The 21,659-nt window shown below is 46.7% G+C and overlaps 1 protein-coding gene across 1 annotated transcript in view; it reads left to right on the top strand.

Annotated features, from left to right (window-relative positions):
* The window catches only part of Abcc12 (ATP binding cassette subfamily C member 12), a 77,649-nt gene that overhangs the window by 47,523 nt on the left and 8,467 nt on the right, over nucleotides 1–21,659 (top strand). Inside the window, exons 15-24 of the mRNA XM_021720728.3 lie at nucleotides 1,058–1,192; nucleotides 1,302–1,377; nucleotides 1,461–1,532; nucleotides 4,600–4,689; nucleotides 5,350–5,453; nucleotides 7,273–7,470; nucleotides 8,190–8,416; nucleotides 10,564–10,701; nucleotides 14,306–14,492; nucleotides 20,220–20,309. Of these exons, the coding sequence (XP_021576403.3) occupies nucleotides 1,058–1,192; nucleotides 1,302–1,377; nucleotides 1,461–1,532; nucleotides 4,600–4,689; nucleotides 5,350–5,453; nucleotides 7,273–7,470; nucleotides 8,190–8,416; nucleotides 10,564–10,701; nucleotides 14,306–14,492; nucleotides 20,220–20,309 (1,317 nt within the window). The remainder of the gene's footprint in view (nucleotides 1–1,057; nucleotides 1,193–1,301; nucleotides 1,378–1,460; nucleotides 1,533–4,599; nucleotides 4,690–5,349; nucleotides 5,454–7,272; nucleotides 7,471–8,189; nucleotides 8,417–10,563; nucleotides 10,702–14,305; nucleotides 14,493–20,219; nucleotides 20,310–21,659) is intronic.

Here is a 21,659-nt window from a genome sequence, read left to right as displayed (position 1 = left end):
GCTACTTCTTTCAGACTTTTTAATTTTATTCATTTTGTTGTTGATTTTGAGACAGGTCTCACTAAGTTGCTGAGGCTGGCCTCAAACTAGCGATCCTCCTGCCTCAGGCTCCGGAATCTCTGGGATTACAGGCATGCAGCACCATGTCCAGGTCTTTCAGGCTTTTAATCAAGAGCATCCCAGGTTGATTTGACCTTGGTTGGACCCTGTTTGCTAAGGCTGCTTTCGGTGGAGCCATCTTGAACCTCACAGCATCTTGTTTACAGAGCAGGAGGGGGCTTCCTGCTCTTCCATGGTTAATCCTGTGGAGAGAGCTCTGTCTTATTCCAAAATGAAGGGAAACCCCTGTTAGCAGAACTCTTTGATCACAAGAGTGATATGGAAATAATAGAGAATTCAAATGAGAAAAACAGAAGTGCTTTGAGCAAATCAAGGGATACCCGCATTAAATGTAGTTGTATTTTTATCATCTAGTTAAAGCCAGTATAAACCCAGGCTTGGAGTGTGGCTTGAGCTACCGCACCACGGTCTGCTTCTCCTGGGCTCAGTGGGAATGGTGAGGGAGTCTTGTCGTGTTAAATATGAGGAGAGCCATTGCTGAGATGATATTTCTCCTCTCTACCAAATCACGGCTGCAATGACTGTCAATTTCATTTTCCAAATATCCACAATCAGATTTCTTAGCAGGGGCAGCTCAATTAGGAAGCAGAAGCAAAGGAAAATCCAATGTACTTCACTGTTTTGGGGCCAAAGCTGGCTTTTGAACTCATGAGATCTTTGGGGACTAGCTTAGTGGTTCTCAACTGGGGGCTCTCAAGGGACATCTGGCAATGTTTGGCGATATCTCTACTTGTCAAAATTGGGGGACGAGATTTACTGGTATTTAATGAATAGAGACCAGAGAGGTTGCTAAAGATCCTACAATGCATAGGACAGCCCCCTGAAGACAAAGAATTATTTGGCCCCTAATGTCAATAATGTCAAGATTGATTGGGACACTGCTGGGGAGTGTAGGCTCTCCTCTCTTTTACTGGAGATCACTTTACTCCCTGTGCAGTTTCTGGAGTCTTGTGATGAAGTCATCTTGTTAGAAGATGGAGAGATTTGTGAAAAGGGAACCCACAAGGAGCTAATGGAGGAGAGAGGGCACTATGCAAAGCTGATTCACAATCTCCGGGGGTTGCAATTCAAGGTAACTATGCATTTGGGCTGGAGAGGGTGGGAGCCGTCCCTGGTGATGTCTGGCCTTGGAGGGAAGTTCTGCCATTTGGCTTTCAGAAGAAATTTCATTTTGTCTCCAGGACCCTGAACACATTTACAACGAAGCCATGGTGGAAGCCCTGCAGGAGAGCTCCGAGGAGATGGACGAAGATGCTGGTACAGTCAGAGCTCCAATCCCGCCTCTCTTCCCATCCTGGGCTCCAGAGTGGACACAGACCTCTCTTTCTTTCTCACCCTAGTTTTGACTCCAGGAGATGAGAAAGACGAAGGAAAGGAATCTGAAACCAATACAGAATTTGTAGAAACAAAAGGTATTTATTTACCACTCATGCCCTTGTGTAACTACTCAAGTGGACGTTGGGCACTCTACCCTTTGACTCTGGGCATCGTGAACGTCGTTTGTGGAAGCTGGAATTGTGCGGCCGACTGGGAAATAAAGCCGGGGGCTTCGAATTCTGGCTCTACCCCATGACTAATTCTGTGATCTTGAGCAAGATCCTGAGAATATTGAAATCTTAGGTTCCTGACCCATAAAATGTAGAAGTAATCATACCAATCTCATAGGTTCTTGCCAAGATTAAATGACAAGCTGCACACAAAGGGATTAGCACAGTGCCTGACACAGAATGACCCTCAATAGTCATTATTATCAGTCACTGGAGAGAACAAAACAATGCACAGGGATTAATTAGAGGGAAAAGCCAGCAAGAGCTGTTTCCCATCCTTTGTGAGGAACACAGAGAAATGACTGTGAAGCTATGAAGGGATCAAGATGGGATATGGTTATTTGTTCTTTAAATAATTAAGGACTAAACATTCTATTATGTGCCAGATACTAAGCTGGGCTGGGAAAGAAAGAGCCAATGTGTGAGTTCTTGGGACCTGGTGGTCTGGTAGGAATCGAAGGCAAATGGAGAGCTGTGGGAAACACTGATTAGAATAACAGGGAGTCCAGGTGGGGGTAACAAACAAACATAGGAGGGTTTCACAGAGGGGGTGGCCTTCAAATTGGTTTCTCAAGGAAATGTAGGAATCTGCCAGGGATACTGTAGTAAGAAGGGGGAGAGGGTGGAGGGTTTGAGGTTGAAGGCATGAGGAAATTCCAAGAAGCTGAGGAGGAAAGATGCACTGGGCAAAGTCCAGTTTTCCTTAGACTGTATTCTTGCATCCTGTCCTCCATTCTGTGTCCCTCGAGCATCCACCTGTGCCCTGCCTAGCACTGAATACTGATAGTGCAGGGATCCCAATTCTTCAAAGCACCCACAGCAAGATGGCTTTTCAAGTTCTCTAACGAATCTTCATTAATGTGTAGGTGTTTGTTTTTTTTTTTAAGTAAGTGCATTTCATCAAATTTAAAATGCCATCCATTTTTAAACCCACCATTATTTTATATACCACTTAGGAAAAACACTCTGTTCCAATTAAATGATATCATATGCTATCGAGGGGAAGGCACATCCAGATTTCAGAGATGTTAAAACATGAAGGGAATAAAAAGTCTCTGAATCAATGGGTTTGGGTGCCATTAATGGTGCTTGTGACACGGGCACACGTGTTTGGAAAGACAACTTATTTTTACTGCTCTGTAGCTTCTTAGGCAGAAGTGAAGTGCCCAGATATCGCTCCCATCTTTTGGAGGAAAAACTCTAGGCTGCCCAGGATTAGGGGTCCTGTGGAGAGAATGATCCCTGCTCCTCATTTCCTCCCACCCCGTCTCCACTGGAGAGGGAAGTGGAGTTGTGAAATATTCCCCACCCCAGAGACCTAATCCTCCACGATACACACCAGGCGCTCAGTGCTCTGAAAGGTACTGGGAGGGAAGAGGCCTAGGCATAGTTAAAGGTTCAGAGTGGTTTTTAAAGCCCAGCAAAAGCAAAAGAGGCACCAGCCACACTCCTGGCTGGGCTGGCAGGCTGCAGGGGATTCCACGGGTTCCTTTTGTGTGCCGGGGTGCCCATTCCTTGGGCTCTGCCCACACCCATCTCCCTCATTTTCTAGTCTAAGATATAATGCGTGAAAGTCAGCCTGACCATTTTCAAAGAAGCACACAGGTTCCCAGGCAGAGAATAATGGTGGTTCTATTCACAGAGCCGCCTCTGAGGTGTGAAAGAGTCCGTGAATAGGGTGCCCCCTCATCTAGCTCTATTTATCCCTGTTGATAAAAGCCAAGGATGGTTTATAATTCTGCTTGGGAGTTGACATTTTCATGCTTCTGTGTGAAGGAGGGAGAAGAAATGTACAATCAGCGCTGGCTGCTGGGAGCCGCCTTGGCCATCATCTGTGTATCTGTAAAATGCTGTCTGCCGGAGGAGAACTTTTCACCTTCCCCTTGGGGAGCGGAGAGAACTTGGGATGGCCAGGTGGAGGGAGTCAGGAATCCAGGCAACAACTGACCGAGGAGGGCACCCTTTAGAAGAGGCTGTGGGTGTCCTTGTCCCTTCAGTGCACACAGCCTGACTCCCAACTTTGCATTCCTTTTTGCTTGGGGACCATCTCTGGTGGCCAGGAGACAAGCTGCAGAATTAACCTCCCCCAAGAAGTAGCCCTCCCCCAGTGGCCAAGAGGAATTGGTATAGGGAAATCTCAGATGCCTTTCATGTGAAAAAGCTCTGAGATGTATTTCGCTACCGGCTCTGAGATTTCTCTACAATGGGATTAAGCTCCAGGTGCCTGCAGGGATTGCCACATTTTTTATTGTGATCTTCCCTTCCCTTTCATTTTTTTCCCTTTAGCTCCCAAATAAACTGCAGCTACCCCTCAGCATCCTTCCAGGAATTAGTTCCAGGAGAACGTCCCAGAGGCCAAAGTCTATGGTTGATCGGGACCCTTAAGAAATGGAATAGTAATTGCATATACATGCTCCCTTATACCTTAAATCATCTCTATTTTGGTGAATACCCAACACAATATTAATGCTATGCAAACAGGCATTACACTGTATTATTGAGGGAGTGAGGGCAGGATAAAAAGTTTGCATAAGGTTAGTATAGTTGAAAATTTTCCCCCAGACATTTTCAATCTGAAGTTGGTTGACTCTGCAGATGCAGAGCCATGTGGCTACCGAGGGCCACCTGAACATGCTTTCCTATCTATACTTGGGGGACCTCTGGAGAAACACCAACGTAGCTCAGCACACACTGAGCTCCAGGAATGAGCACATAGTAGGTATTAAATAAGTGTTTCTCAAAAGACCTAATACCACCTACTTCACAGGGCTGTAATGAAAATCAAACAAAATAAAATGAGCTAAAGTATGGTAGAAATTTGAAAGCATCGGGCAAATGGAAGGATGGGTCATAGGTCCTCTTAGCAGAGGTGTGGCGTATGCAGGGGGTTGGGTCGGGACTGAGGGCCACGGCTTTGTGTTTTTCTCTGTAGTTCCTGTGCACCAGCTTGTCCAGACTGAATCCTCCCGTGAAGGAACTGTGACCTGGAAAACATATCACACATACATTAAGGCTTCTGGAGGTTCGGTATAAAACAATGGGTTTCTTGATTTAATTTGCATTTAAAAAATCTGTTCTTAAACTGTTGGGTTCACATTTTATGATTCCTTTAACAATTACTGTCTTTACGCTAGGGCTGTTTATCAATGCTTTTTACCCCCCCCCCCCAAAAACTAAAGTCTGATAATGCTGCCTTTTAAATGGACTCATTTTTTATCTCCATTAAAGCTGCCAGACTTGGTTTTATTGGAGCTGAGTGGGCAGCAGCCATGAACCAGCGATGGTTCTTCCACACCTTGGCTCTCTAATCACTGAGTACAGACGCAATCACCTCATTACCTGTCATCTGCACCCAATTCCCGCCTCTGTGTGCAGAACACATCTGTAGTTTCATTTCTGGTTTCTCTCCAGGACTGCGTTTTTATTGGTTTCCTTTTAAAGAATACTAGGTTGCTTCTATTAAAGTGCACATCAGAGATTTTTCTAATACCTTGACAATTTGGACCCATTTTCCAACCAGATGGAATAGATGTCCTCATTGGGGTTCAGGGGCCCAACCCCTAGACATCTTGAATCAGTCTAGAATGCAGTTCCCAGGCTTCGTATACTTCCCAAATTCCAAGGGTTGGGCTCTGAGGATGATGAGCCTGCTCCTACCCTTCTCTCTCACCTCCTCTTGCAGGGTACCTTCTCTCTCTCTTTGCCATGTTCTTCTTCCTCCTGATGATTGGCAGCTCCGCCTTCAGCAACTGGTGGCTGGGTCTCTGGTTAGACAAGGGCTCAGAGGTGAGTTTCATTTGGCAATGCTGAGTCTGTGTCTGGAGCAAAAAGTTTGCTGGAGGAAAAATCTGAGTCCAGCAGCACACACTGAGCTCATTTTTGTTCTTTTGCCCCTTTTTGTGAAGTTGGAATTGGTTGCTTACACCTCATGATTCATGTTCCCCCTTGTATTTTTTAAGACAGGCAGGGCATCTAGTCAAATACAGCAAATGGGGTCAAGTACATGCCGGACAGGGAGGTTCTACAGCTTCTGTCCAAAGTTTTCTCTGAGGAGGGGCAGTGGGGGGGGGCAGCGAAGCTTCTGGAGAGAAACTGACGTCTTGTCATAGACACTGCTGGTGCCAGAAGGCTCTTCATGGCTCTGCTCCCCAACTTTGCCTCTGCAGGAAGGGGACATGGAAGAGTCAGACTCAACCTGCAAATGCTACGGGGCCACCAAGAACCTTTTTCTGCCCCTCCCCCAAGGCTTCTACCTTGGCCAGGCCCCTCCAGGGAAGCACTAAGTAGTTTTCTCTCCTTGGAGCTTGCTGGGAGCTCTCCCAGCCGATGGCCAGTGGTTTCAAAGCTTTCCTGACCCCCAGGGAATGCTCTGAGGGTGCCTGCCCATCCCTTGAGATTACGTTTTGGTTGGTACAGTTCTGTTGCTATGACAACCAATGTGCGCAGACATGGGGACGTTTGGGTAGGAGAGAGGCTGCTTGGTGCAGCTTCCCGAGGCCATTCCCAAGGGAAGAGGACCATGGGTGGCCTGCTCTGTGCAGAAATAGAGAGTCATGTCTGGAACATATGTATTCTCCCAGAACATATGTATTCTCCCCAAGAAAGAGCCCTTTCCTTGGAGAGCCTCAGGCATAGGGTCGAAGCAAAGCCACATCCTAGGCTGGGTGCCTTCCCAGGTGGCCGGGGAGCCAGGCAGCAGTGGTGGCAGACCCTTGCATCTGCCCCAATCCCTCAATGCTGTGGGCTCAAGCTAAGGCCCAGGAAAAACCCCTCCTCCAAGTGGGGCCTTTTATCAGTTAACTCCCCAGGGCTGCTTTTGCCTTTATAGGCGTTCATCCATCAGCCACCTCTGGTTTACATTTCCTCTATTAGCGTAATCAGCAGAATGGCATTTAGAAGAGAGATGTTTGTTTGCTCCCCAAAGGCACTCTTGACTTTTAGCACAGAGCCCAAAGAAAAATGAAACTGCCCGTTTCTCAGGAGGAGGAGGGAAAGAGGGCCTCCCTCCTGGACATGCTGGTGAAATTGTCTTCTCCCTGGGCAGCACGGAGCTACGGTTTCTTCAAATCCTCCGAGAGCCCTCTGTGTTCGCTCTCCCCAAACAGGGAACCCAGGGTAGTGCACCTGCACCCTCACAGTTGGCCCTTGGGAAAAGAAAAGGGGGAGAGACTATAAGAAGCCCCTCTGAGTGCCCCTAAAAATCCCTGGGCATCCCGGCAAGTTGGAGACTGGTCCTTGATCCCTTGTCTTGTCTGGGATGCCTACGGGCTGCTCATCTAGCCTCATGGCATCCAGATTCCTTGTCTGTTTCTAGATCTTCCTGGTCCTCTGAGGCACAGGTAGCTTCTGGGATGGCTGCCCTGTACCTGCCAAGCTCATCTGCCTTGTTTCCCCCCTGACTGTCTGGTGCTCATAAGTCAGGTGCCCCTTGGGGAGGAACCATTTCAAGCTCCTAGGTCCCAGAGGGAGCTGATTTGATTTTCCCCACCAGACTCATTCTTCATGATTATGTGCTGCCTCTTTTTAGTTTTCTTCTCTCTGGAAAAAATTTCTCTTCTCTTAAGAGTTTACTGATTCATGGTGCTTCACTTGCTCTGCTTCAAAGATAACCTGTGGGTCCCACGGCAACAAGAGCACGTGTGAAATCGGCAAGATCCTGGCAGACATCGGGCAGCACGTGTACCAGTGGGTATATGCAGCCAGCATGGTGTCCGTGCTGACGTTTGGCATTATAAAAGGCTTGACCTTCACCAAGACCACACTGATGGCGTCCTCCTCGCTACACGACCAAGTGTTTGATAAGGTACAGTTACCAGGGGCCGCAGGCACATCCACTATTCACAGGGCTTATTGGGTCCCTCCATTGCTGGGCACTGTGCTGGGGCCTGGGGGAGAACAGTTCTCATGGAGTTTGCAGACAGCTAGGAGTCTCCCACATATCTAATTACCAGTCTTGAAGGTCAATTCCAGGGAACTGTACCGGTGCATCATGGGCCCTTAGACGAGGTGTAGAGGTAGGGAGCAGAAATGTTCAGGCCAAGAGAGTGTCTCCTGCTCCTGCCAGCCCTGAGTACAGTAAGGACTTCTCACCCTCTCCACACTCCATTGCCATAGTGGGTGGCAGCCTTTGGTTGTGAGGGTTCTTTCCAGAGTGTACAGGTGTAGGTCACACTTTGAGGGGACAGAGGCAAAATGGAACTTGTCTTCTAAATGCCCTAGGGAGGGAAAACTTCCCTTCTTCCTCCAAAGGCAAGAGCCTCTCTCCTCTCAGGCTGCATCCCAGATTTGCAGAAGCCTGACCTGCAGGGCCGCACACAGAGGCAGAATCTCCCCACACCCACACCTGACGCCCACAAAAAATGGGTAGCATCCATCCTCACCACCTCAAGATCACCTGGCACCCTGAGTTGTACCCTCGGGAAAAGGCCAGGCCCTGAGTTCACAATCCCAGCCCCAGCAGAGTGTCCAGGGTTTGCCCCACACTCTCCCCAACCCAGTTTGGATCTCTGCTTTTACCCACAGATCTTAAAGAGCCCAATGAGCTTCTTTGACACGACTCCCACTGGCAGGCTAATGAATCGTTTCTCCAAAGACATGGACGAGCTGGATGTGAGGCTGCCGTTTCACGCCGAGAACTTTCTGCAGCAGTTTTTTATGGTGGTGTTTATTCTCATGATATTGGCTGCCGTGTTTCCCGCTGTCCTTTTGGTCCTGGCTGTCCTTGCTATAATCTTCTTGATCCTTTTATGGTAGGTCTACACACCATTTAAAAAGGAGAAACACACACAACACACACGCACACACAAACACACACACACAGAGTTGATATGCATAATGGCCGGGTATCAGGTGATAGTGAGCCTTTACAGTCCCTCTGATGGTAGAGCACATTGATTTTTAGCACTTACTAAACTCCAGGTGCTAAGTGCTTTGGATACATCTGGCATTTTAGCCTCAGAGCAACCCTGAGAGGTAGATATTACTGGGAGATTGTCACTGGTCCCAAGCCAGGAAACTAGTAACCATGGTTGCTGTCTGTCTGCTATGTTCCTAACCATTGTGCTCTGCTGTTACTGCTACTGGCAAGAGAGAGAGAGAGAGAGAGAGAGAGAGAGAGAGAGAGAGAGAAGACCAATTCTTATGCTGTGAACTTTGAGAAATAGCCTGCATCCTAATCATTGGCAGAGTTACAGAAAAGCCTGCTTTGCACTGGGGAGTCCTGCCGAGGCTCTGCCTGCCCACCTGGAGGATGGCAGGAGGGTGGCAATGATCCCAGCCTCCCAGGGGATACAGCTGCCCCTATCCCTGGGGTGGTCAGAGGCTCTTATAGCAGCAGGTAGATGGTGGGCACTGAGTCGGGAAAAAGGTTGAAAGTCAGAAAAAAATGGCACCAGAGTCTCAGCTTTGCCACAAAGTGGCTGGAGGACCTTGGAGAAGCCCGAGAAATGTTCCAAAGCTCAGTTTTCTTATCTCCAAAATGAATATATGCCTCGCCTGCTTCAGAGGGGATTGCTGTGAGGATCAAATGACTAGATGATAAATTTGTGTCAATTAAAAATACAGTACAATTGAATGCAGACTAGAGATGTAGAGTGTAAGTTGACAAGGACCAGACATAGGCCACAAAAGAAGGAAGAGTAAAGAAGATGGATTCAAGAGTCATTTATAAGGTAGACTCATTGGGGTTGCATGGCTGGTGGAATTTGGGGCATTAGAAAGATGGGAGAAGCTAAGGATGACCCCAAATGTGGGAAGTGATGTGCAGAGAGGAGATACAGGTGACAAAGGAGGAGAGGTGGTTAGGGTAGTCACAATTATGTGTTTGGTTGTGGATTGTCGAAGTTTAATGATCAAATCCATAAATGGTGTCAGTAGATTATGGCAAATGTGGGTAGAGAGGCCCTGGGGCTGGGGTACTGGACTTGGCATCTGTAGGGGAACTTGGTGTGGTGGGAAGTACCCTGGGAGTTGGGAGAGCCAGGCTCTCCCTAAAGTATCCCTTGTGACTCTGAGAAAGGACACCTGGCCACAATCTCCAACCTCAAGTATTTATTGGGACAATCAAATAAAAAAAAATATCTGCAAGTTCTTTACAAAGGAAAGGATATCATCACCTCCAGTGGATTCCGTGGACTTGGGTTCATTTTGGTAATCCCTGTGTTAGACCATTGTTCCAGTCTGCTGTCCTGTTCATAGTGTTGATTGACTTAGCTTAAGCCTTTTCTCTGCCCTTCACCCACACTTTCTTGCTTTAAAGACAGGGCAGACCAGAGGTGGCCCTGACCGAATTAGCCAAATGTTTTTATCCAACTCACTTGAGTTCTGAGCTAATGAGGTTCCTCCCTCACTCCCCTGGGTTAGTTTTATCTGAGAGTCTGGAGGTGGGATCAGACTCTCTCTCATAAGCAGCCAGCTAATGTGGAAGCCCAAGGCCACTGGTGTCCTGCTCACTGGGCTTCCTGGGGCTTCCAGGCAAAGGGAAGCATCCTGTGGGGGGTTGGATTTGAAGTCAACTCCCGAGGCTATCCTGACGTTAGTTCAAGATGGTCTTTGAAACGCCTTTAGAAGACCACACATTGGCATGTGACGATCAGGTTTCGCTCCAAGATAGATCCCCTTTTTTCCCTGGTTGAGCATCGAAAGTGGTTGGCTTATATTCAGGGGCTGAACCTTAAGAAAAGTTCTGGTCTTTAAAGACTAGAATTATATCTTAATGCGTCACGAAAGGAAGCACTTAGGTCTGAGCAAATGAAGGGACTGCACGCTCACCTTTCTCAGGTGTGCACATCTCTGACTTAACTGTCATTCTGAGTGCATGGTTGGGGCTTCATGTGCTGAGCAAGCCCTTTGAGACCCCACTCGGTGGCTCTCTTGGCCCCTCTTGATTTCCTCCCAGTATTTTCCACCGAGGAGTCCAGGAGCTCAAGAAAGTGGAGAACGTCAGCCGGTCACCCTGGTTTTCCCACATCACCTCCTCCATGCAGGGCCTGGGTGTCATCCATGCCTATGACAAGAAGGAAGACTGCATCAACAAGTGAGTCCTGGGCTGGGCCCCTGCCCCAGGGTCTCCCTGCTTCCTGCCTGACCCCAAAAGAAAGTTGCAGGAACAAATGTCCCCTGTGGTTCTATGAAGGGCAGTCTGGACTGCTGGGGACTGACTGATGAGCTGGGAACTGGGCAGGGACACCCTCAGAGACCCGGCTCTATTCCCAGCATCTGGAGCCCCAAAAGATATGAATTAGGGGAACTCATTCAGGATGACCTCAGAATGCAACCTTGTATTTTTGGGGTTTTTTTTTTTGTTTTGTTTTTTTTTTCATTCGAAGGGCTAAAATGTGTTCAGTTCAGGAAAACAGGAAAACAGAAGCAAAGAAGAAAAAGTTGCTCATAGGCCCCACCCCCGACCCTGATCACATTTTCATATACAGGTTGAACACCCCGAATCTGAAAACCTGAAATCTGCAATGGTCCAGAGCACAAAACTTTTTGATGTGTCTACCCAAGTGGAAAATTCCACACTTGACCTCATGGAATGCGTCACAGTCATACAAACACAGTAAAAGTCTTGTATGAAAATTATCCACAGGCTATGTCTATAAGGCATTTATCAAACATAAATGAATTTAGTTTAGATTTGGGTCTCGTTCCCAAGACAGCTCATTATGTCTATGTAAATATTCTAAAATCTGAGGGAAAAAAAAAAAAAAACCGACAACAGCCTAATCTGAAACACTTCTGGTTTTAAAGATTTCAGGTAGTAATACTCAACCTGTATTTCCTTCCTTTTATTCTATTCAATTAGGTTTAGGGGGCCGGAGGCACATCTAACCATGGATCAGAAGTTTCTAGTCAAGATTTTCTTTTTCTTAAATATTTATAATCATTTTATTGCTTTTTTAAACTTACATATTTAAATCCCATTTTTCATGTTATTACATGTTCTTTGTAAAAAAAATATTTTTTAAAGGCCACGTTTCTTTTAATTTTGTGGATAGATCAATTTGCTCCTTGTTAAAACTTGGGGACGAGATTAGTAAATTTCTCTGGAGTCTTCCAGCTCCAAACTTCAAAATACCATAGAAAAAAATGTCTGAATCACAATAGGCTCTCCACAGTGACAAACAACACCACTACTTGAGATCTTTTTTTTTTTTTTTTTTGGGTAAGGGGAATTGAACTCAGAGGCACTTGACCACTGAGCCACATCCACAGCCCTATTTTGTATTTTATTTACAGACAGGTTTTCGCTGAGTTGCTTAGAACCTCGAGGTTGCTGAGGCTGGCTTTGAATTCACTATCCTCCTGCCTCAGCCTCCCTAGCTGCTGGGATTACAGGCGTGCGTCACCACGCCCAGCTCCAACTTGAGATCTTAACAATATATATTTATTCCTCAAGTACCAATTTTACGAGGTTCCATGGGGCAGGAGAAGGGGATTCTGTTCCACACTCAGGCACATAAGCTCTTTCTAAGGCTTTTCTGTTCCACAGGCCTTAGGAAGAGACGGGGAGAGAGGAGGGGGGTGGACCCCTCATAGAAGGCGTTTTTATGGCTCAGCCCTGGTGAGGATCCTCCACATTTCTGTACATTCATTGACCTGATCTCAGTCCCATGGGCTCACCTCACTGCACAGGATGCCGGGGAATGCAGTCCAGCTATGGCCAAAGGAAGAAATGAAAATGAACTTTGATGAATCTCAAGCAACTTCTAAAACATAGACCTTTTTTTTCCTTCCTACCTTTTCCTTCCTTAAAAAGCTAGCACACCCTTTGATGCTGGGGTCTAACTCTTTCTGCCTCTCACTGTCTCTCCATCTGGCCGCCCAGGATCTCAATAGACTGGACTTGACGGTTTGTCCTGGGTTCAGTCGGCAGCTGGTCCTGTGACTAATTTGACCCGATGTCAAGGTTTGACCTCATTTGCCGGGTCCTGCCTCACAGGTAGACCCTTTCCATGTCCTGATCATGAGAAAAGTTTATAGAGCCGCTCATCACTTCACCCTTGACAAACAAAACAGACTCAAGCTTGGCCTTCCCACAGGTTCTCCTTCAAGATGTCTCAGAGACTCCCTTAGGGAGCTGAGCGCTGCTAGACGGATAGGTGTCTTCCCCATTCTCCCCACCTTTCTTTTTAGAGGACTTGGGCCTCTGATGCGCATTGCATTTGTCACAGAGAAATAGGAACATTGTGATGTTTGGAGGAATATCTTGGTTAAGCTTTAGAGTAAACAAGTTAGAATGGAGACGGAGAAGAGGAAGGTGCGGCAGAGTCCTCGATGGCTGGTCACAGGTGCTGCTGGGTAGAATCCCCAAGGGGACCGACTATAAGAAAAGGGTGGACTAGCATGGCCTCGAGACATTCATGGCAATAGAGGAACTGAACTCCATAGGACTTTAAACTTTGAAAGTCTTCATTTTTCTCCCTGATAATTTCTACCAATTGTTCTGACAAAGCCCGATTTTCACTAGGTCACAGAACTCTCCGTGGCCCAGGACTCTATGTCTCTAATAGTTACTTCAGTCTACGTAAAAATTCAGTGGTACAGAGACTCAAGTCATGGTTCTCTTTTCCCCCCAAGACTTGGCATGGCAAGGCTGTGCTGTGCTGCGTGTGTGTGTGTGTGTGTGTGTGTGTGTGTGTGTGTGTGTAGTGGGGGATCTGGGGGGAGACAGATTTGCAGTTAGGAAGCACCCAGTCTTTCCTTTTTCTTTTAAACTCACTCTCTCCTTTTCTCTGAGCCTGGTCCTCTGATGATGGTGCAGGGGAATTGGGAGGGGATCCGAAAATACACATTCCCAGGGGACTGCCTGCCTCTGGGCCACTCTCTGCGGCTCATCCCTGCTGACCCAGCTCACTGGGCAGAGGCGGCCATGGCAGAGCGGGGTCCCAACAGGACCAAATCCCAAGCAGCTCTGCCAGGATCCAGGATCACCGCGTCAGGTTTGCTGGGTCCGCGGGCGAGCTGCTTGATGGCATCCCCCTGGCTCCCTCTTTGCCTCCTGCATCCAGCCTGCCACTCACACGCTGTCTTCCTGCCGCCCCCTCAACTCCAGGCACTGCAGGAACGGGCAGGATGCACCCTGCTTTCATCTGGGGAATGAGGAGCACCAGGGGTGGGTCTGGCCCCCGTGCTCTGCTGGGTCACCTCTCTGTTACTCTGCCTGGTGCTCCTTCTCCCTCAGCGTGCCCTTGGGCTCAGTGGACATGGGCAGGGTGCAAGATGTCAGCTTCCTGTCGTTGAAGAGACCCCCCCCCCCAGCTTCCTAAGCAATGATTTTGAATCTTGTCTGTCTGAAGTGGGGAGGGGAGCCAGGCCAACACCCTCCCTGCCTCCTTCACCGTCACAGACACTGACTCTTCTCAAAGGTGGCCCCCTCCACGACACCCCCCTCCCCACACCCCGAGCCCACTTGGCTCCACTGGCAACCGCCACATGGCATTTCTCAGTATCTGTGCAAATCCAAGATATCTGTGGTGGCAGAGAGAAGGTGGACAGATGCTCAGTTCTCCCGTGTGAGAACGGGCTTCTCTTTGAGTAAGGAGTCCCCTGGCTCCATTCCTCCAGTTGCCCTGATCCTTCGTCTGTGTGACCTAAGCCATAACCCGACCTCTTGTTTTGTCTGATTTTCTTGATTTTAGGTTTAAGATGCTCAACGATGAAAACTCCAGCCACCTTCTGTATTTTAACTGTGCTCTCAGGTGGTTTGCTCTGAGAATGGATATCCTCATGAACATCGTCACCTTGGTTGTGGCCTTGTTGGTGACCCTGAGTTTCTCCTCAATCAGTCCTTCGTCCAAAGGCTTGTCGCTGTCTTACATCATCCAGGTAACATATCAGGGAGGGTGCTTTTGGTTGGACACAAAAGAAAACTCCAATGGGCTTAACACAGTGAAGAGAGTTTAGGAGCTGGCATCATTAACATGTTGGGAAGTTGTGTGGGCTTCAGGCACAGTTGGATCATGGCTCTTGTCTTTGTCCTTCTGTGATACCTTCCCTCATAGTTATGCAATGGTGACTAACGTCCTCTGGGGTCTGTGGCTGGAGATATTTCCTGTCCTAACCACTGGACAAATCCTGAGCTTTACTTTTATTGTATTAATTTAGGTATCCAAGAACTAATTAGTGGCTTAATGGGATTGGGATGATTGATTTAGACCACCACGAAGTTGTACAGCTACTCTTCAATGGGGGCTGTGAAATAAATACTGGAGGGGCCATGGCAGTGTCTATGACTGGCTTATCTTCTTGGACGATTATTTTCTTTTGAATAACAACAATAGTAGGTGAACACATGGTATTTGCTTTGCTTTATATAAATTAATTCATTTACCCCCCCCATGATGATCCTATGATACTACTGTAAGCCCCATATTAAAGATGAGGAGACTGAGACCCAGAAAGACTTGCTAAGATCCCACACATGTCATGTCTGAAAGCCAGGATTTGAAGCCAGTCCACCTAGGTCTGATGCTCCTTGAACTTGTCCCTTGATATATGGTTCCCATTTTCCTCTTTGGAAACATTTCCAATGTAGTCCTTACTTGAAATTCCAGGACGATGTTTCGGAATATGGGTCATTTTAAAATATTCTGTTCAATGCTGTGGCTTCTTTTACTTTAAAGTCAAATCTCCCTTCAATTCAGAGAAACTTCTCCTTCATTTTGACAATTTCTTTCCTTTCTCTGTTTTCGTCCTATGACTCATGTATATTGGTTGCATATTAGACTTCCTGCATCATTTTCTGTTTCTTTTATCTCAAAATTTCTGTTCTTGCTTTTTTTTTCTGAGAATAAATCTGTTTTTTATTCCTTTGAATTTTAGGATTGGCAATCATATATTCATATGTTTAATTTTCACAAGCTCTTATCCTTTCTGTTTTTAAGAAAATAATTTTTTATCTATTCTCTCTCTATTTTTTTATTTGTTTTAATCAGTTACACATGACGGTACAATGATCTTGACACATCATACATTTGAATCAGAAGGGATATAATTTCTCATTTTTCTGAGTGTACAGGTTGCAGAATTACATTGGTCATGCAGTCACGTATATACCTACAGCAATAATAATGTCTATTTTATTCTGCCGTCCTTCCATTCCCCCCTTCCCCTCCCCTCCCCCTCCAAGAAAATAATTTTTTAAATCAATGAAGCGTTTTAAATTTCTCTGAGGACATTTATATTATTAGAGCCCCCCCACCACCACCCTTAGACTTTATTCTCTTCTTTGACTTATATATAAATATAAATTGTTTGTTCCTGGGTCACTTTTTTTCTTTTTCTTTCTTTCATGCCATTAGATTTGCTCAGCTGTCTCCTGCTCTGTTTCCGTTTAAGCATGGGAGAATGGGTGGGTTGGGTTTCCAGGGCTTCTCTGGAACTTGTGAATTCCTTCCTAGGTCTCTCTTCATAGGAAGCTTCCTGGCTATGGTGGGCTGGGTGCAGCACTGCAGGAAAACACCCAGGGAGCTGGCCGTTAGACCCCCACATGCTAGAATTAAAAGGGAATTTTAATCTAGGTACTATTCCTGGAGCCCCAGGTAGTTAGTTCAATTTCTTTAGAGGGGAAATTGTGTGTATATACACGTGCTCACAACCTGTGCCTAAGGATACAGTGTGTCACTGCTTCTGGTTGGGAGAAAGATGGAAGTGAATAAATGGGTCCAAGAGGAGTCTCTGTAGACAGACTGTGAATTTGCCAGCCTCTTTGTGGGTTCCTCCTCACACCTGGAGGCTCTCCAGGTTCTGCTAGACAGAAGGCTCTTTAAATCCCTTTAGCCCATTCTGCTTCCATTTTATCAAAAGGTTCTCATCCTCTTTCCAACTTGCAGAAATTTATAACTCTCATTCAGTTTCATCTCTTTCCAATCCCCTTGCTGTTAAGGGTCTATTCTTTTGGGGGGAAATTTTTCTGATATCATTCTAAGTGTTATTTTTGGGAAAGAGGAGGAACAAAAATATATCCTCTATACTCTTAAGGCAAGGAAAATAATGAATTTTTCCTTGGGTAGCCAATTTCCCTCATGGATGGATGCTTTCATTTGTTGCTGCCTAGTGAAAAAAAAAAAATCAAACAGATGATGTTGAATGGTTTCCCTTAATTGGTCCAAGTAAAACAGCTTGCCCCATCTAAGGTCATGCTTTTGGGCAATATCATTGGCTCTCGGTGAAGTTGTTACCAAACGTTCCTGTAGGGGTCAGAGAAGAATTTGCACACATTGAGGTTTATGGGATGGCTTCTCCAGCTGGCTCTGGGGCTTCTCCAGCATTAGACCCCTTTGGAGGACACAGAAACGAAATGACAGAGCTTCACTTGAGAACAGAGGACGGATGAGAAATTGGCAGGAAACACCCACAGAGCAAGAAAGCCAATGTAAAGTAACGTCCCCTCCCATGGTGGAGGAGAAGAGGCACCTGCTGGGGCCAGTTCTGTGCTGACGTGGACATTCTAAAACCTGGGTGGGCTGCCCAAGCCCTCGGGAGATCGTACTTCTCCTGTCCTTAATGAAATGTGTATGTGCCTCCGTCAAGGACAGGGTCCGCGGCTTCATTCGCCAGCTCTCCCCTGAGCGGCTGCTGTGAGCCAGGAACTCTACGGGTTGTTGTGGATTTAGCAGCAAACAATCTGACCGTCCTGCCCTCATGGAGCTTACATTCTAGTGCAGAGCTGGAATAAATATGGTGGCAAGTAAATAACCAACAAGGGTTCAGGAAGTGCAGTGAAGATGATAAAGTGGGGTACAGTGACGGGGGAAGGGGGGCAACATTACAACCAAAAGCCTGAGGAGGCCTCTGCTGGGGGGTGACTTCCGAGCTGAGACCAGAACAAGAAAGAACAAGCCACGGGAGACTGGGAGGAAGGGTGCAGCAGGCAGAGGAGCCGGGGAAAGGCCTGGGGGCCTGAGCTTGGTGTGTTTGAGAGTCTGAAAAAGGCTGGGTGGCCTAAGCAAAGTGGTAAGAAATCAAAGGTTGGCAGAGGTAGAATGTGTGGAGCTTTGTAAGCCAGGGAAGGGGTGTTATCTGTATTCTAATATGCATTTGGGTGAGATAATGCTTTTTCTTTTTTTTTTCTTTTTTTTTTTTTGGTACTGGGGATTAAACCCACGGGATGCTTAACAATAGAGTCATATCTCCAGCCCGTTTTGTATTTTATTTAGAGGCAGGGTCTTGCAGAGTTGCTTAGTGCCTTGCTAAATTGCCGAGGCTGGCATTGAACCCGTGATCCTCCTGCCTCAGCCTCCCGATCCACTGGGATTATTGGGTGCCAGCATGCCCGGCAGATAATGCTTTTCCTGTGGGGCTGTCCTGTGCACCTGAGGATGTTCAGCAGCCTCCCTGGCCTCTACCCATTAGATGCCAATATGACCTCCCTTCCCCCGAGGTTGGAACAACCCAAACTGTCTCTAGACATTGCCAAATGTCCCCTGGGGACATAATCACCCAGGTTGAGAGCCATTGCTCTAAGAGAAATGGGAAGCCCTGGCCTGTGTCAATCAGGGAGGTAGGTGCAACGGAGGCCTGTGAGGGTCTGCAGCCACTGCTCTTCCTACTGCATTCACCTGCTTGGGCTCCATGGCTGCCTTCTGTGAAGCTCGCTTGCTGCTTTCCAGAGCTTTCTCACCTGAGGTTTGCCTGGTGGACATCTCATCATAAAGACCTCAGCTCACATAGTCCTCCCTGCCCACCCCTAGCCTTAGCCAGTCACCCACAGCTTCCTATTTTATCAATACCTTGTTCTTATGGTTCCTGAAATTTCCACCTGCCAATCCACTAGAACGTAAGCCCACGAGTGCAGGGTCTTGTCTATCACGTTCAACCTTGGAAAACCAGCACCCTGACCAGTACTGGGCCCATCACTATTGCTTAATAAATGTGTGTCATCTATGTGTGTCATGAGAGAAGACTGATCCTGCCTCTAACTCTTTTCTGCTAGGCTAAGGGCAGCTGGAGATGTAAGGGATGGGGTTCTCACAGCCTCAGCAGTGACTGAAGGGAGTTAGTGAATACATTAGTCCTCAGAATCCACATGTTCCATATCACAGATTCAACCACCTGCAAAATGGAAATATTCAGGAAAAAAATTACTGTGTCTCTACTGAACATGTAAATTAGTTTTCTTGTCACCATGCCCTAAATACAGTGTGACAGCCTTTACATAATGTTTACATTGTGCTAGATATTAGAGGGTAATCTAGAGGTGACTTAGACTATTTGGGGGAGATGCATAGGTAGATGCAAATACGATACCATTTCATGTAAAGATCTTGAGCATCTTTGGATTTCCGTATCTGCCAGGGGTGATGGTGGTGGTGTCCTGGAATCAGCCCCTCAAGGATACTGAGGGATGACTCCTTGCCCTGGCATGGAACAACTCTGTGGTGTGGCCCCTCTGGTGTCCCAGGGCAACCCAATCCCAGATGCCTGCTGCTCTGACCTCTCATGAACACATACCTGGGATTGGCTGCCTTCCCAGGCTCCCTATGTCACCCATCCCCTCCGTACTTTCTGGGTTCACTACCTACACCCCGTGTGTGCTAAGGCTGCTGCAACAAGTTACCCCGAGCTTGGTGACTTAAAACAAGAGAAACTTATTCTCTCAGCTTTGGAAGGTCAGATGTCCACAAGCAAGGTGTTGGCAAGGCTGTGGTCCCTCTGAGGCTCCAGGGGAGGCTGTTTCTGGTCTGGCCAGGCTGCTGGTGGCTGCTGGCATTCTTTGACTTACAACTGCCTCACTCTAGCTCCGGCCTTTGCCTGCCTATCCCCCTTTCTGCTCTGTGACTTATCCCGTCTCTTGTAAAGATACCTGTCACTGGATGTTGTCAGGATCCTAATTCTATCTGCAAAGGACCTGTTTCCAATGAGGTAACTTTCACAGGTTCCAGGGATTTGGATATGGTTATATCTTTGGCAGGTGGGGGAGGGGGCATCCTTCATCCTAAAACACTATTAGCCCTAAATCTCGGGGTAGCCTTCTGGGATATCCTGACCTCAAGTGGGGCGTCTTATCAAGCCATCCCTCTGCCCTACATGATTTTTTTTTTTAATACATGATTTTCTCATGTGTAAAGCGGGCAGATGGGCTGGATGGTTTAGTGGTCTCCGGTGGTGGCTGAATTTCAGTTCCTTCTTGGTGTTGGGCGGAGAGTGGGGAGGGGCCCTTGATGGAGAGCCCATCCAGGTGCTTCGAGAAAGGATACCCAGCAGTTCTGCCCCAAGGGAGCATTCCCACTGGACGGCAGGTCCCCACTGCGCAGACAGAAAGGCGAGTGATGAAGTGGTGCAGTGGTGGTGGGATGATTCCCGCCATCTGGAGTGCCAGGGGAAATGTAAATACCATTTGTTTCCAGACACAGAGCAAGTGTTAAAAGGCAAAAGAACCCGACAGGAATATATCTGCACTTTGGGGTGCCTGGCTGGGAATGCAGGCCTCCTGTGCAACTGGCCCCAAGTGAGAAGGGGGTGGTGATCCTCAAGGGCTGTCCTGAAAGGTGGGAGAGCAGAACCCAGAGGAGGAAAGGCCTCTAACGGCGACTGCTTGCTCCTTTGCAATAGCTAAGTGGATTGCTCCAAGTGTGCGTGCGGACAGGAACGGAGACCCAGGCCAAGTTCACCTCCGTGGAGCTGCTAAGGGAGTACATTACGGTAAGAAACCAGTGTGTGAATGAGAAGGGACAGGCCTAGGCGCGGGTATTTAATCTGTTTTTTTTTTTTTTTTGATGTGAAAGGGATCTTTTTAAAAAGTCAAATCTGACCAGTGTCACCCCTCTTCTTTAAACCTCTATTTATAATACGAAGTCCTTGGTGTTGAATGTGAAGCTCTTTCTATAAAATAAAAAAATTCTTTATAGGCAGTTTATATACTCAGGAAAGACAATTCAGTGGCTCATTTTGGTTTCTAAAAATTAATATTTGATTAAAGTTGTAAATTGAAAAACAAAAACAGCTTCACTTCTCTTTGAGATTTTTTCTGTTCAATTCACAGCTGCTCTTACTGGGCAACTGTACCAACCCCTGGGAGGAAAGAGACTGGGCTGTATAACACTCCCTGCTCCAGAAATATTTGCAGTCAAATTGGTAGGAAAGTTGGTTTTATTCAAAGCCAACTTCTTTTTTTTTTTTTTTTTTTTGGCACTGAGGTTTGACCCCAGGGATACTTTACTACTGAGCCATATCCCCAGCCCTTTTTATTTTATTTTATTTTATTTTTTTATTGAGACAGAGTCTTACTAAGTTGCTTAGAGCCTCATTTCATTGCTGAGGCTGGCCTGAACTTGCAATCCTCCTGCCTGGGCCTCCAGAGATGCTGGAATTGCAGGTGTGGGCTAAAGTACTTACTTAGCACAAAGCCAGCTTTAAAGGAAGGCAAGAGAAACTTAACTGCTTCAAAGATTCTACCTCGGAGATCCCTGAAAATTAGCAGAACTTTCAGGAGAAGAGGCAGGGAAGGACAAAGGACAGGAAATACACATATGCAGATTGAGTTATCTTGTGTTAGACAAGCTGGAGTGGGCCATCTCCACTCCCATCTTCTTTGGCCCCCTAGGGGGTTGGAGTCCCCCTTCCCCAACCCCCACTCAGTATGAAGAAGTCATTACCAATTTCAAACGGAGGACCCTGTTTTAGTGCTGTTATTCTTTTGGGAAGAAGTCTAAGCCATCCTAGCAATCTCTTTTTAAGGGCCTTTGAACAGCGTTTGGCCCCACTTACAAACTTAATTAAACACTTAAAACATTTTAAACTGCATTTTAAAATTTAATACATTCAATTTCCTTTTAAGTACCTCAGTAATCTGATTTAACAAACAAGCCTTCCTGAGTTTGTATAAATCTAATAAATTAAACTTGTAAATATGGTGAGCTTTAGGTTCTCGTGACAGTTCCAAAGCTGTATATAAACAGAAAGCTTTTAACTTAAAATTGTGTTTAAATCAATTGTTCAATTTTGTATTTTGAATTAGAACCACAAAGCCGAATTCTATACATATTATAAATA

Source organism: Ictidomys tridecemlineatus, chromosome 15 (genome assembly GCF_052094955.1).
Source record: "Ictidomys tridecemlineatus isolate mIctTri1 chromosome 15, mIctTri1.hap1, whole genome shotgun sequence".
NCBI lineage: Eukaryota > Metazoa > Chordata > Mammalia > Rodentia > Sciuridae > Ictidomys > Ictidomys tridecemlineatus.
The sequence above is the reverse complement of the archived record's forward strand: the minus strand, read 5'-3'. Positions and strand labels throughout refer to the sequence as shown.